This window comes from Biomphalaria glabrata, chromosome 2 (genome assembly GCF_947242115.1).
Source record: "Biomphalaria glabrata chromosome 2, xgBioGlab47.1, whole genome shotgun sequence".
In the NCBI taxonomy this organism is placed as follows: domain Eukaryota; kingdom Metazoa; phylum Mollusca; class Gastropoda; family Planorbidae; genus Biomphalaria; species Biomphalaria glabrata.
This window is the reverse complement of record NC_074712.1, coordinates 8,568,498-8,584,899: the sequence shown is the minus strand read 5'-3', so window position 1 is coordinate 8,584,899 and position 16,402 is coordinate 8,568,498. Positions and strand designations below refer to the sequence as shown.

Genomic DNA, 16,402 nt, shown 5'->3' with positions numbered 1-16,402 from the left:
GGTGTTCTACTGGGCTACATTTCATTGAGCAATATTTGTATTTTCGTATTCTTTATTTATGATGTTGATGATCTAGTTTCCCTCTTTCTCATCCACAGTATCAATGTCATCTATTATATGTTGTTGTTTTTTCCTTAATTTCCGTATCAATGTCATCTATTATGTTTTTTTTTTCTTAATTTCGGTATCAATGTCATCTATTATGTTTTTTTTTTCTTAATTTCGGTATCAATGTCATCTATTATATGTTTTTTTTTTCTTAATTTCGGTATCTATGTCATCTATTATAAGTTTTTTATTCTTAATTTCGGTATCAATGTCATCTATTATATGTTTTTTTTTTTCTTTATTTCGGTATCTATGTCATCTATTATATGTCTTTTTTTCCCTTAATTTCGGTATCAATGTCATCTATTATATGTCTTTTTTTCCCTTAATTTCGGTATCAATGTCATCTATTATATGTCTTTTTTTCCCTTAATTTCGGTATCAATGTCATCTATTATATGTCTTTTTTTCCCTTAATTTCGGTATCAATGTCATCTATTATATGTTTTTTTTTTCCTTAATTTTTGTGTGTGTACCTTTTGTCTCAATAATATTGCTCTCTCCCTAAGTGTTTTAGAATCTTCTTGTGTTTAATGTTGTTCTCTGTCTCTACCCATCCACTTTCTGTGTTTCTTTCTGTTTCTGTTTTCATGGCCCGATGTTGGCACCCATTCCGTCCGCTTATCCCCTCTTTCATTTCGTTGTGATTACAAGGACTCTTTTTCTCAATTCAAAACAACATCCCACAGAAGTAAAACAGACACAACATCCAGAGAAGTTCATTAATAAAGCATTGACTGAAACAGGAAAACCTATAAATACTTTTTTTTTCAGTTATGAGAATCGACAAAACAACAACAACAATAACAACAAACAAGTATGTTTAGGGTTAGGACCCTAACCCCATGCGCAATCTATGAAAGAGAGAGAGAGACTTATGGTTGGTGGGGGGGGGGGGGGGTGAGAGTGAATAAACTATCACATTTGTATTACCAATCATATACACTGAAACATATATTTACTAGAATGCTCCAGTACTTTTCGTTTCACATTATCGAATGAATTTTAAATGCACTCACGTACCGCCTTGGAACTAAAGAATCACCATTCACATCGCCCGTTGAGCGCTCATTTTTTTTTTTTTTCGTAGAGACCAATGGGAGAAAGAAGTGTTCAAAGGGAGATAATAAGTAAACTAAGAACTACAACTCTATTTAGCTTCATTACTTTCTGTGGTGAGATCAATCGAAAGAATGCCATTAACAAAGCCGAGCATGTAGATTCAGGTGAATTGTAATTCTATTAATGTGTTAGCACGAATACCTAGCACGCGTGCTAATTGAAAGACTTACACGCGATAGACAGGCTAAATTAATTATAAGAGATTCGAATAGCATTGGAAAAGCAGCAATAGGCCTACAGTCAGTGGCGTGGCTAGGGTGAAGAGAGGGGGATCCAATTTTAATCCAAATATGAAAAATCCCCCCGAGTCCCCCCCCCCCCCTTTGAAAGGGCCCCCCAAAATGACTGTCCGAAATCCAGATCCCTTGCTACCCCACTGCCTACAGTCACAGGACCGCCACAAAGATTGTGGCCGCGCCGTCATGCGAGAGCTTATATCAACTCACTCTGTTTGGTACAAAATTTGTCCACCTTATTTCTCCCACACCCAATCTCGTATCAAGTTGAAATTTAGCACGATTATTTCTAGTACCTGACAAAACAACAATCTATTAAAAAAATTACCAATAAGCGAATTAACTATCGGTAATTAATTATTTTCTTTGGTATTTCTAACAAGGGAAAGAAAACGTAGTTGACAAGTGGTGGTATAAGTTGAATTAGTCCCCTCAAAGAGGCTTGAATCCTGAGAAAACATTTTTTATGCCCTTAAAAAGCGATCACGTTAACATTCACGTAAATACCCCCCCCTTCTCCCCCACCTCAACCCCTTTACAGAAAAGCATGAAATTCACCATCATCATTTGTCCTTTGACAGTCGTTTGCTTAATTTGTTTTGTTTTATTGAAGAGGGAGTTTTAACCTTACTCAAAGCTCCAATTTGGCTGCGTTGGGGCAAGCGATGGTTTAATATTAAAATCTCACGTATAATAAACAAATTTAAAGCACAAAAAAAAAAACAGTCACAAATCCCCCCTCCGAAATCGGGGGGGGGGGGTAACCCCGTAACCCACACACACACACGGCTACGCCCAAGCTGTCAATTATTGCATTGATTGTTATATCAAGCGTGGCATAAAGAAAAAAAAAGAGATTATCAAGTCGTTCTCAGGGTTATTGTCATAATGCTCGTAAACAAACGTTTTCTTTTTCCTTATCTTACATATTTCTAATCGCGGAAATTCTGTCTCAGTGTCTATAACAGAAGCCTGCTCTCTTGCGGTAAAATTTGCGAAATTTAGATCATATTAAGTAAATACTCACATAGGGCCTATAACTGCAGTACACCATTAGTAAAATCACAAAACGTAGAAATACTTCAGAAAAAAAAAAAAAGAATAAAAAGTAAAACTCTGAACCATAACTTACAAATACAATCTAATAAAGTATTATATGCCATATAAACAATGCAACACATTTCTTCGTTATTTCTCATTAATTTTCATCAATATATGTTAGGAGGAACTACTGCCTCGGGGGTTCCGAGTTTGAATCTTGGTGAAGACTGGGATTTTTTAATTTCGGGATCTTTGCGTGCCTCTGAATCCACCCAGCTCTAATGGGTACGTGACATTAGTTTGTGAAAAGTAAAGGCGATTGATCGTTGTGCTAGCTACATGACACCCTCGTTAACCCTAGACCACAGAAACATCACAAAGTCAGAAAGGGGAACTTTACTTTACTTAACTGCCTTTAGTTTACATTCCCATCGTGTTTCAGATAGAGGTTTCGTTATGAATGTTATAATTTTGTTGTCAAAATGCTACATCCATAATTGAATTCCATGGTAGGCCTAAACACTTATGGGGGGCGTATGTAGGCCTACATTGCTCTAACAGCGATGTAAAATAAAAATACGGTTTCAAAGGATTTTTTTTTCGGAGTCATTAGTGATATAAACAGGGTACAAAATAAATAAATCAATAAATAACTATATAGGATTTAAATTTTATAAAGATAACCTTTGAATAAGTTTTGGCTGTCTTCAAACTTTGGCCGCCCACCTGCAATGTACACATTTCACAACATGTCAAGGCGGCATGTCTACAAATCCAGAGTCGGCGCCATGTAATGTGGGGGCTTTAACGAGGCTTTACTTAGCACCGTGGGCCTTTTGGAGGCGGCATAATTATAGTATCCTACTTGTGCTGTATTATTTTCATTTTGCGTGAAGTCTTCATCAGTCGTTGACCCTTTGGGCAATCGCCTCTGCTTATCTACTACTAGCGTCGGCTCTGCTTTCAAATGATTAGGCCTATTTATTAATTTAGCATTCCTGTCCATGCGTTCGCGTTTCTCGCTCAGGTCCCATTAGCGCGCGAACTCCCCTTCCCCCCCCCCCCCCCCCCAGGCGCAACACTGCTGGTACACCGTGGATCATAACGGACTTTATAACCTTCAACCTAATCAGCAAGGGTCTACAATAAGTACTTTTAGTGGCACGTAAAGCACACTCTTCATCACGTGCTGATGTAACACAAGGGGGTTCATTAGCTTTCCCTGCCCAGCGTGCCTCGGCGCTATCAAATTAAAACCTTCACTTGATATAGCTATTTAATGATCTCCCTTTGTTACCGGTAAGAAAGCACGACAATAACTGGTAGTTACGACCCTTGGCCGAGCTGATTATGAGGAATTAGGCGGGCGCCTTATCGAAAGTAGGGGCGGCGACGAAGATTACGACAATGTCATCGAAAATTGAAAAAAAAAAAAAAACTAACGAGGATTTTGTTGGTAACGGGGGCAAGGGGATGGTGAAAATGACGTCACTACACCTCAATCCGAAAAGGAATCGATCATACTCAACAATAGGCTACTCATTATATATATATATACATATAAATATAATATGTCTTTAGGCCAATATAGTAAATAGAACTAATGCTAATTATGCTGTATGCTATAGTTGTAAAAAAAAATGCTTTTGAAAACAGGAGAGAATGTTTATCGTTTTTATTTTTTGGTAAATATTATTTAGCATTAATTAATTAGAGTATGGTAGCGACCTTACAACAATGTTTCATTGATTGGCTTATATACCGTCATATGAATGGCCAATCTACAGTATTGAACTATTCAGTAAGTCCAACTATTGTTCGTATCAGCATGCAGCTTTCCAGACTAAAGGGAAACAAATATCTAGGCTACTTTATTAACTTCACATGTAAAATATATCTAATCTAGATATCACCACATAGCCTACGCTTTATAACAGTGGTTCCCAAACTTTTTTGTCTCGTGGACCCCTTGCCATGTTTTCTGGTTTTCGGTAGACCCCCTGCTCAACTTGCACATTTTTGCAAATTCATTAACATTTTTTTAACAAATTTCTAACTGCAGTGAGTTGAGGAGTGAAAAAGTAATTTAAAACTACACAACTTAGGAAATTATGTTTAATATACAAATTTGTCGTTCTATGAAGTAGTCTTTCCAACATTAAATATTATTTAATTAATTAATTAATTAATATGCCTTAAGTATCATTGTAAAAGGTTTCGCAAAGAGCAGCTTCTCGTGTATTTCTTGATCTTTCACGTGTGGCTCAAATGTTGAATCTGCTGAACTGTTTTCATTAACAGGAGATGGGTCAAAGGCGAGTAACTGGATCCTAAACCAGTACTTCGAGCAGGAAGGGCTCATTAACCTTGGCTTGCTACCCACCTAGCAGAAGGAAAACTGAATTCAAACCTCTGCTGCCTTGCTACTATACCCAAACATGGGAAAGGTCTCGTGGGTCAACCCTAAGGAAATATAAGGAGACGGTGACCATTAGCGCCATGTATTTCTGGGCCGTCCCCTCTTTCTCTTTCCTTGGGGATTCCAGGTTAGGGCTTGCCTTGTTATGTTGGATGCAGGCTTGCGAAGGGTGTGAACTATCCATCTCCAGCGTCTCTGAAGGATATCTACTTCAGTGGGCTGCTGCTTTGTTCTTTGCCACAGTTCCTCATTCAAGATCTTATCTGGCCAGCGGATCATAAGAATTTTCATCAGGCAGGTAATGATGAATACCTGGATTTTTTTTCATGGTGGTGATGGTGGTTCTCCAGGTCTCCGCGATCTGGAAGCAGATGGGCAAGACGTGGCAACAGTTGGAGAGATTCGCCCAGAACCAAGATGCCTGGAGGAAGCTGGTTGATAACCTATGCCCAGAAGGGACTACAGGCATGTATGAGATGAGATGGTGACCATTAGACAGTTTGTAGCACACAGCGCTACACCTTGTCAGACCAAACTGCATTTAGGCCTATGTATTTTGCAAATATTTACATAAGAAGCTTTTAATTTTATAACTCATGCCAACGAAGCGACCTTGAACTGAATTGTTGCTTAAAGAAATTCTTTTAATAAAAACAGATGTAGGTTTGTGCAAAACGGCTGGTAGAATCAATGTTTGACCTTTGTTGTTTTCCGTATTTTGCTATAAGAAAAGAAATCATGTAAGACTCTTACAAACCACCATCTTCTCTATATGATGTCGAACTATGATTTTGCGGGTCTATTTTGAACTTTGAGTGTTCGAAAGTTTTTAAAATCTTTATTTTTGTCAGGGTAGCATTGTCTCAGATGATCTTCCAGCGAACCTGGTTCATATCGTCATAAAAAAAGTCACTTAGGCTTGTTCGACAAGGAATGAATCCCAATTTTAAATAATTAATGCTGTACTGTCTTCATTTCTTTTTTTTTTTTTTTTTTTTTTTTTTTTTTTTGTTCCAAATATTAGTTACATGTAGACAAAATTAAGCTATTTAAATAAGTATTGAAATTGATTACAACTATTTTTCCTTTGAATAGCAGGATAAATATTTAAAGGATTAACGAAGGTACAAATAATATATTAGTGTATGCAATAATTACATTAGTGGAATGTGAGCATTAAATGTGCTTAAATGAAACCTATTATCGTAGACCCCCGTGGGCATCTCATGGACCCCCAATTAAGTTTTTTACTTTCGTAGACCCCTTGGAGGTCTTCGTAGACCCCTGGGGGTCTATATAGACCACTTTGGGAATCACTGCTTTATAAGGTGCTCATTGGCTAAGCGTTTCTAAAATTTAATGTTTTTATTGATATTTTACTTTTAGATCTATAATAGAACTAGATCTATATTATAGATCTAGATTTAAATCAATTCCTTTAATGAATTGATTGGTCATCAACCAAATATAACTTTTTTTTTGGCTTATATTGTGACTCCCTAGACGTGCTATAACGTATATACTATATTCGTCTATATACACTAATTCTGGGCAGTGGTCTTGATTACACAATAGTCCCAAGTACGAATCTTCTATCCCCCGCCGTCCCGCGAGAGGCTTAGGCTTGGCCCAAATAATGTTCAAATCTGAAGGGACGTCTGACTGAAACATATTTAGAATTTAGATCTAGTCTAGACTTTAAAAAAAGCCATTAAAAAAAATGCCAACAATTTAGTAGTAGATCTAAATTTACTGTCCGGTCCCTATTTTTTTAAAAAATTCTTTACTGTTCACCACCCATTACCTTACTTTTCGGAACACTTCGCACATTCTGAGTATTTAGCGGAACACCTAATTTGCTTGTTTTGAGAGAATAATACACGTGATGGCTTACCAGTTATTTATTCAAGTAGTTCGTGGAACACATATTCAGGCCTCGCTGAACATTATATAATATAGCTAATATAGCCATATATTATAGAATAATAGATCTAGATCTAGGGCCTACATAGACTCATTATCTCATAGTAAGTAATATCATAGTTTGTGAAACATGAATTACCAATTCTCAATACAGAATTTAGATCTATCTAGAATCTACAAACATTGCAGGAAACTTTATAGTTAACCAAAAAGATAAACATTTTGTGCTATGGCGCCTATTGTATAGCTAGACTATATAGTAGCCTATATATATATATAATATAGGGCCTTATTTATAATTCTGCATGGGCTAGAATATAACGGCTTGATAGATCTAGATTCTAGCCTACTCACTGTAAAATCTAGTAGGCTACAGTACAGCCTCTAGTAGAATAAGTAAATCTATTTATTAAAAAATTTACTATATAGTTACAGTGTTATAGTTATAATCAGTAGTAGATCTAGAGGCCTACAATATATATCTATATCCTATATCAAATATTAATTTTTAAATTTACTACTAATTTCTGTCTAGAAAAATCAAAAAGATCTAGACTAGGTCTAGATCTATTTTATCTCATAGTAATAGGCCAACCATAAATTAGAGTAGGTTTAAATTTGAATGCATTAAAAATATATAAATCCCTCTATATTAAAAGGGTGCACTATTTTTTTTTTAGTTTTTTTTTAGTCAAAGTCAAAGCATTTTTTAATAGGCCTATCCACTTGTAAAACTAGAAGAACTATGTTGAAGTCCCATTAATATATATATAAACAAACACTTTGTATTGTAAATACAATTTGTTCAAGTCCAAGGCCTTCTTGTATTGTAAATACAATTTATTCAAGTCCAAGGCCTTCTTTGTATTGTAAATACAATTTGTTCAAGTCCTTCAAGATTTATAGTGAAATTCACCGATTCATTGGGAGGGTGGTGGCTAAGGGGTAAAGCACTTGGCTTCCAAACCAAGGAGTCTCAAGTTTGAATCTCAGTGAAGCTTGGGTTTTAGGATGCCCCTCATTCCACCCAACTCTGATGACATCAATTGGGGCAGTGTTTCCTGAACTGTGTTTTGTGAAACCCTAGTGTTCTGCCAGGCCTAATTAGGTGTTTCATGAACTACTAGAATAATTAACTAGTAGGTCACTACATGAATTTATCTCTTTAAAAAATAAGCAAAAGTGTTCAGTTAAATACTCAGATTTTGTGATGACTTCCGATAAGGAAAAGTCTAGGAAACACTGAGTTGGGGAAAGGAATGTTGGTTGGTCATTTTGCTGGCCACATGACACCCTTGTTAACCATCTGCCATAGAAACAGATGACCTTTACATCATCTGCTCTTAGACCGCAAGGTCTGAAAGGGGAACTTTACTTCTACTGATTCATTACACCAAATTGGGAGCCTCCTGTAATGAGAGAAAATGGTAAAAATATAAATATAAGGAAATAAAAGAACTGTCCTAACATGGGCATGAACCATGGACCTTGTGATTGTACAACTCTGCCTAGCACAGTACCAAGCAAACAAACCATTTGACCCTCTAGATTCCCAGAAAAGAATCTTTTTGATCGCTGTTGTTTTTTTTCAGCTTGCACCTTTTACTCAGAGGTCAATAGTCACATGACCCACCCAGTGCTGCCACCATCTTGCTACACCCGCTTTCATCAAAAAAAGACATCATTTGTTTCAGTATCTTATCTTCTTATCTTATATAATACAGACGTTACTTAAAAAAAGAAGATGATTACGTCCTATGCATCATGCATTTAGTTATGCATATTAACCAATGACCTAAATTCTGCCAAGTCACTGGTTTTCCTGGCTAGCTCAGGCAACCCATTCCATGCTCTAATACTACTAATAGTACTAGGGAAGAAGGAGCATTTGTATAAATTTGTCCTAGCATATGAAACGAGGAATGTGCCTTTGTCTTCGTGTCTTTCTGAGTATTTTATTAAATTTTGTTTTTGTACTTGAAGATTATGGTTCAGTGTTTTATGTTTAATTGCTACTTCAGGCATTTCTTTTGCTCAGTTCTTAGTTGTTCTACTGCTCAACAGTTCAACTGTACTAATTGTTCTACTTCTTTAAAATAAAATCCTACAGAAGAATGATTCTCAAAATATACAAATATTCTACTCAAATTACTTTTGAAACAAAAAAAAAAAAAAATTTCCTCTTAAGTTTGATTAGGTTTTGTATTGTGTGAGAATCATGTAAAACTTATTTCAAGTCTCTGTTTCTCACCTATACTTTATACTTATCATTTTATTTGATGACCCGTTCCAATTCATGCTAGTCCCAGTATCATTTTCTAGTGAGGCTTCAGGTCATGGCAAGGTCAATAACTAGCTACAGTGAACTTAAGAAAGCCATGACTGCAGAGATAACACAGTTTTTGTCTTGATTCGCTCTAGATTTGGACTCCGTGTCACCATTAATTTATCAAATACATAGCAGAATTGATTTGTCTTGATTCATTCTTGATTCATGTGGTAGGCCTATGCCTTGTTGACATTATTGTATCAGACAGCACAGGAGCTTATTAAAAATCTTGTGTTTTTTAGCTTGCCTTTTTGGAATAAGACAAAGATAGGATAAAGATGTCAGCTTTCCAGATTCCACAGAAAATGAAAGCCTTGGTGAAGAAGCAGGAAGGTCCATCTTATTCCTATGTAGAAATAGAGGTGCCAGAGCCAGGAGATGGTGAAGTGTTAATTCGAGTGGATGCTGTGGCGATATGTGGTTCTGACATTGCTCTCTATAACTGGGATAATGTTGCAAGGTATATATCATTTTGCTAGGTTTAAGCTTTGTACATATTATCCTTCAAATGACACACTGAAGAATCATGCACATAAAGTGTTTGGGTTCAGCTAATTATGGTGGAATATTGTGACCAGCACATTGACCTATAGCCTGTATATATTCTTGTTGACTTTATTCTAGAAAGAGAATGAACAGTAATATATAGCAATATGTAGTAGGAAGTGTGGAAAGGAACACTAAAGAGTGCTCTTTTTTTACTGAGAGGCTGAGGTCACTATTCCAATGAACCAAGTAGAAACAAGATTACAGAGTTTATGTAAACACAAACTAAGAGGTCATCCCATGGGTCATCTGGTTGGTGAGCAATACAGGTAACAAAGCACTTATATCAGAAACTATGATGTATAACCAATCAACAACCGAAATTCTCCCTCCCTCCATGTGAAATACTTGTGTGTTGGGCAAAAGTGTTGCTAATGTAATTGTATTGTTTCTTCATCTGACATTTGTATTATTATTATTGCTTTGTAATATTCAAAGTATTAAATGAACTCATTGTTATAAAGATATAGTTCAGTGGAAGCCTGACCTAAAGTGATTACACGATCATCTAACTGATGGTTAAACTGAGGACAAAGGGGCTGATGAATTTCAATTCTCTCATTCAAGGCTTCTGAAAATCCCTTTTCTTTTGTGTGGTTTAACTTGCACTAAAAATTTATTTCAATGTTTCATAATATTTAAATAGTACATTTTTTTTCTGCCTAGAGTTATCGCCACTGTGCCATTCATACCAGGCCATGAGTGTGCTGGCACTGTTGTCAAGTGTGGGCCCAATGCTGATATTCCGCTTGGCACCAAGGTGGGTGTGGAGAATCATTTCTTTTGTGGGTCCTGCTACCAGTGCCTTAACGAGGATGGTGCTATCTGTCTTAATATGGGCCAGTATGGACATGGGAAAAAAACCCAGCATGGAGGTTGCTCTGAGTATTCTATAGTCCCAGCCAAATATCTGTACAGGCTCACACGTGACTTAGGCAGGTGATTTCATTAATGCATGTACTATTATTGTATGTCTCTCCACCCCAAATATATGTTCAAATGAATTTCTTCAAATATTATTAATTAAATGTACTGCTGTAAACTGTAATTATTATTAATAATTTACTAGCCTTAATATGAAATATGAATATTTAACATGTTAAATATTTCATTCCGAGATTTAAACTTGCGTAATTGATATTTATCATTAAAGAGACAGTAGTTTGAACTAATAATTAGAAAGCTGAACAGAAAATTTAGTATTTAGTAATAATAAGTATAACTTTAATTGTTTATATTTGTATGATAATTAAAAAGTTTTTTATTCGGGGGTGAGTGATCTAGAAAACAGCTTATATAGCCCATTCTGATATCCTTAAAAATGTTTTTTAAAAAATCTAAGTTTTTGTGCAGTAGAAAATTTACTTGCTAAAATGTGTGGGTTTTTTCATCATGTAGTTTAAACAAATCTTCATTTAGTATAATTTACTTTCCCTCATAAAAACAATAAAGAATAAAAAAAAATAAGCTGTAATAAATATTAAAGCAACTACTTTTCTTATTTAACATTTACATGTAAAAAACATATTGGCATTGTTGGTTCCAACTGGTACTTTTTATTCTAAAAGTAGAATTATTAATGATTTCAGGACACCTGTTGTAGTTTCTTCTTGTACTTGAACCCAGATGTTTATCTTACGTTGCCTGTAATAAAACCTTTTGTTATTCCATTAACTAGATTCCTGATTTTGTTATGTTCCAATAGTAGAGTGCCTTGCAATTTAAAGATACACTTGAAATGCTTGTTATCTGAAGTGTATTCATTTGGCAATAGGTCACACGTTTTTATCTTGGAAGTAGGTCATTTGTCACATTTCTAGTCTTTGTTTGTTTTAAAGTCTTTGTTTTGGACCCAGTTTTGACACTAAAATGTTAACACCTTAGTTTGGTCTCTGAATTTTTGAGCGGAAATCTTTTGCAGAAGGTTATAGATTTTAATAGATTCAGTGATTCATCTAACATGATTTGAAATGATAAAAAAGAGAAATTCTGCTGAGTAAGGCAAGAAATCTTGAAACCTTCCAATCCCAATATTTTTTTAACAGTGACTGTGAATATCACCAAACAAATCCCTTCCAATTAAAAAAATTAGTTTAAATATTGTTCTGTTGTATACATTTAAGTTGTTTAGTTACTTTTGGGTTTTTAATTAATTTTCGTCAAGTACAAGGCATCTCTATGACCAGGTCACTAATGTGCATCATATACTTTCAGACTATATGCATAGTTAATTGAATTATTAAAAAATGATTCCCTTAATAGCCAATATTTTGTTTTCTTATAGATGCAGAACAAATAGCCATGTTGGAACCACTTGGTGTGGCTCACAATGCCATTGAGAGGCTGCATGTCAGGGGACAGGACATACTGGTTATAGGCTGTGGGCCTGTGGGCTTGATGGCACAAGCTGTGGCTAAAGCTCTGGGAGCTAAAAGGTAGTTAAAGATGATAATTTTTAATGAAGTAGCCAAAAAGAATGACGACTTTGGAAATTTTAAGGATTCCAATTTAAAAAAAAATAAGACAGTTTCAAATATTAATAATTGACTAGAAGGTGTAAACCAGTTATAAGAACATTTATAATTATCATGTAAGAATTAAAATTATTTTTTGATTTGCATCATAACATAAAAATCTTTAAAATAACTTAACATATTTTGGTCCAAACAAATGGAAATTGAGTTTGACTAAAATTGTCCACCTCAGCATTACTACTATAATTACAACAATAAAAAAAAAACACACACACACAAACAGCGCTTGATGAATTGGGCTTTTATGATGACAGTTATCATCAGTGATGACAAATGACCTAGAAACATCCTTGCTGAAAGTAAAATAAAGGAGTCTTTAAATTTTTCTGATCTAGCATTAACAAAATTTTGTAATGATTCTTTTTATTTCCATAAGGATCAATAGAGCAGTCTTAGTCCTAATCTTATCATTTGTTCAAACTATTTAGAATAGTTAATTCTGTTTCCTTTTTTTCATTGCATATTCAGGACTAATTGTTAATGAATCTAGTTCATAATTAAATATACTGTTTCTTTTTTGTACCGATATCAAACTTTTTTATTTTAGAGTAGTAGCTGTGGATGTTGAAGACAGTAAACTTGAACTGGCCAAGACTATTGGTGCTGATGTTACTGTCAACTCAAAACAGACGGATTTAAAACAGGTTAGAGTTTGCATCTATTTATGAGTCTCATGTTCCTAGTGAGGGTTACATTCATTTCTGTTTTGAATTGCTTGTGAAATGAGACTGTAGAAGTGAGAGGACTCAAATCTTTCTTGTTAGTTCTTAGGTATACAAACACAGCCCATTCCAATGCCATACCATCTTTAAACTCAGCCTCTTTAATGCAACATCAAACTCTTACAATGCCATATCATCTTTGTCTTCAAACTCTAGCAATGCCACATCCTCTTTGACTTCAAACTCTAGCAATGCCACATCTTCTTTAACTTCAAACTCTAGCAATGCCACATCCTCTTTGACTTCAAACTCTAGCAATGCCACATCATCTTTGACTTCAAACTCTAGCAATGCCACATCCTCTTTGACTTCAAACTCTAGCAATGCCACATCTTCTTTAACTTCAAACTCTAGCAATGCCACATCCTCTTTGACTTCAAACTCTAGCAATGCCACATCATCTTTGACTTCAAACTCTAGCAATGCCACATCCTCTTTGACTTCAAACTCTAGCAATGCCACATCATCTTTGACTTCAAACTCTAGCAATGCCACATCTTCTTTGACTTCAAACTCTAGCAATGCCACATCATCTTTGACTTCAAACTCTAGCAATGCCACATCATCTTTGACTTCAAACTCTAGCAATGCCACATCCTCTTTGACTTCAAACTCTAGCAATGCCACATCCTCTTTGACTTCAAACTCTAGCAATGCCACATCCTCTTTGACTTCAAACTCTAGCAATGCCACATCCTCTTTGACTTCAAACTCTAGCAATGCCACATCATCTTTGACTTCAAACTCTAGCAATGCCACATCCTCTTTGACTTCAAACTCTAGCAATGCCACATCCTCTTTGACTTCAAACTCTAGCAATGCCACATCCTCTTTGACTTCAAACTATAGCAATGCCACATCTTCTTTGACGTCAAACCCTCTCTATTTTTTGTTTTTAAAAACTCACAATTTCTCCCCATTACAAGTGCTTTTTTTTTTTTTTCATACATTATAGTTCTATAGTTGATAGGGATTTCTTTTTTTTTAGTCAAGTTTAGTTTTAAAAAATTGCCAAACCTAAACTTTTTTTTTAGCATACCGTATCACAATTTATTTCCTTTTGTAATTCTATTCTATTTTTTCTTTTCAGTTTATTGCTGAGTTCACCAATGGTGTTGGCATGGATCGTGTTTGTGAGTGTAGCGGAGCCTCTGCCATGGTTAATGCTAGTTGCTCATTCCTCCGCAAGGGAGGCTACATTGGGCTTGTGGGTCTTCCAAAGCAACCACTGCACGTGGAAAATGTCTTGCAAGACATAAGTAAGTCAACATTTTTTTATTTGTAATAATTTATTCCTAATTGCTTCTTTAAATGATAACTTACAGCCAAACTGTTGCATTCTAGCTGCTGAAATTGGTCTGGGTTTTTCAGAAACTTTTTTTTTCAATTAAAAAAGACAAAGAGGGGCATATTGGCAGAGTGGTAAAGCACTTGGCTCTGAAACTAATGAGTCCTGAGCTTGAATCCTGGTGAAGATTAGGACTTTCAACTCTGGGATTTTTAGGATGCCCCTGAATATACATTTATTTCTAGTCTGTACCTTACACATGTTGGAGAAGTAAAGGCAGTTGGTTATTTTGCTGGCCACATGACATCCTCATGGGTGATAGAAACAGTCGAGCCTTAACATTATCTGCCCCCATAGATCCTAAGTTTAACTGTTAACTTTTATCCTTTTTTTAAGGCAGATAAATGTTTAATAATATTTGCTCCAAAAATTATTTAAATATTTTATTTTGCCAAGTTCTCTAAATTTTTAAATGTTTTAACAAATTAACATAATTTTCAAACTGTTTAATTTGTTCAGTGAAGTGGGTAATTTACTTCTTCAACCAATTAAAATTATCTGATAGAATAGTTTAGAGCGATGGAGGTATTGGTGAACTTAACAGATTATAAGAAACAAAAATTTCACTAGGGAATGGAAGCCTTGGTCTTGAGTTGTAATTTAAAGAACAGTTCTATTTAACTAACTTACTTACTAGTTAAAGTTAACCAGTTGTTTTGTAGATATTATTTCAAAGTACGTGCAAGAGGATATAATGTTGTAAAGATGATTAATTTTGATTACTTTGACTGGTAGAAATATTACGGAGAAAATAAAAGGAAGGGGAGGCAGTCCTTTTTTTTTTAATGGCTTTATTTAATGTTTATAACACCAAGGGAAATAATCAGGTTATAATATATGAATCTTTATTTCTAATTGTTTTCCTTGTGAACTGTGAGAAATAAATTGATTAATGAAGATATTCTAATATATTTAGGGCTAAAAATAAATATAAACATAATTGAATGATATATCAATTACTGTAATACATTGTGAACATTATAATTTTTAGCAAAATTTTCGTCATTTTCTGTTTTATTTTTTCAGTTTTTAAAGCCTTGACTTTGAAAACAGTCCATGGCCGACTAATCTTTCACACTTGGGAACAGTCTGAGGCTTTGGTTGCAGATGGCAAGATTAATGTCAAGGCTGTAATATCCCACAGGTTCCCTATGTCCCAGTTTGAGGAGGCTTTCAAAACATTGTTCTCAGGGGAGGCTTGTAAGATTGTTATAGATCCCTCCAAGTAATTTGTTTGCATGGATTCATTATTCTGTTTGTGGATGTGTATAAATGTTAAATTTTCAGAAGCTATTTCTTGTGAATACATAAGTCTACTAAGTACTCAATCAAAACATAAATAAATGAAGATTTTTTGTTTGCTTTGTATTTAAGATTTGTGCATACGTATATAATAGTAAATTAATATGTCTAATTGCATTCCTGTCTGCTAAGTATATGCTTTTTATGATTTGAACATACATTATTGTTTAATTAAATATATTGTACACTTTTTAAACATTTGTACAACTTGTTATTGTTAGCTATTGTTATTTGATAAATACTTGGCTAAGTATTATGATTGCATTTCTACTAGTGTTCAGCTCTGTAATGGATATTTTGTTGAAAAGTTTACACATTAAAAGAATTGTTAACATTGCTGTATTGAAGTCTGTAGTTTAAATTTCGTTTTTATATTATGGATGTTGGACTAAATATTTATTAACACAATTATAACTTTTATTGTTTTTTAACAGCATTGTTCAAGATAAGTTTCATGTCCCTCTAAGCATTCCTGCTTTATCATTAGTGTTTATTTTTTTTATAGGCTTGCTTTTGTTGTCAGAAACTGATTGAAACTGCAGGAAAGGAACCTCATGTGGCATGAGTGTGAGGCCCTATGTGGGATGAGTGAGGCACTATGTGGCTTGGGTTTGAAGCATTATGTAGATAGGAGGCATGATATCTGTGTACTGATTGCATGTTTTGAGGATGTTTTCTCTCTGAGTCTATATGAGATTTAGAATATTGTGGTTTTTTTTTACATAATGTTTAACAAAATTACGTAACAAAATATAATCTAACTTTTGCCTTC

General features: G+C 34.8%; 1 protein-coding gene across 1 annotated transcript in view; it reads left to right on the top strand.

The window, feature by feature from the left end:
- The window catches only part of LOC106067838 (L-threonine 3-dehydrogenase-like), a 21,598-nt gene extending 5,196 nt beyond the window's left edge, over positions 1-16,402 (top strand). Inside the window, exons 2-7 of the mRNA XM_013227111.2 lie at positions 9,421-9,638; positions 10,391-10,659; positions 12,009-12,159; positions 12,806-12,902; positions 14,071-14,239; positions 15,355-16,402. Coding sequence (XP_013082565.2) covers positions 9,457-9,638; positions 10,391-10,659; positions 12,009-12,159; positions 12,806-12,902; positions 14,071-14,239; positions 15,355-15,557 — 1,071 coding nt within the window. The 5' untranslated portion in view covers positions 9,421-9,456 and the 3' untranslated portion in view covers positions 15,558-16,402. The remainder of the gene's footprint in view (positions 1-9,420; positions 9,639-10,390; positions 10,660-12,008; positions 12,160-12,805; positions 12,903-14,070; positions 14,240-15,354) is intronic.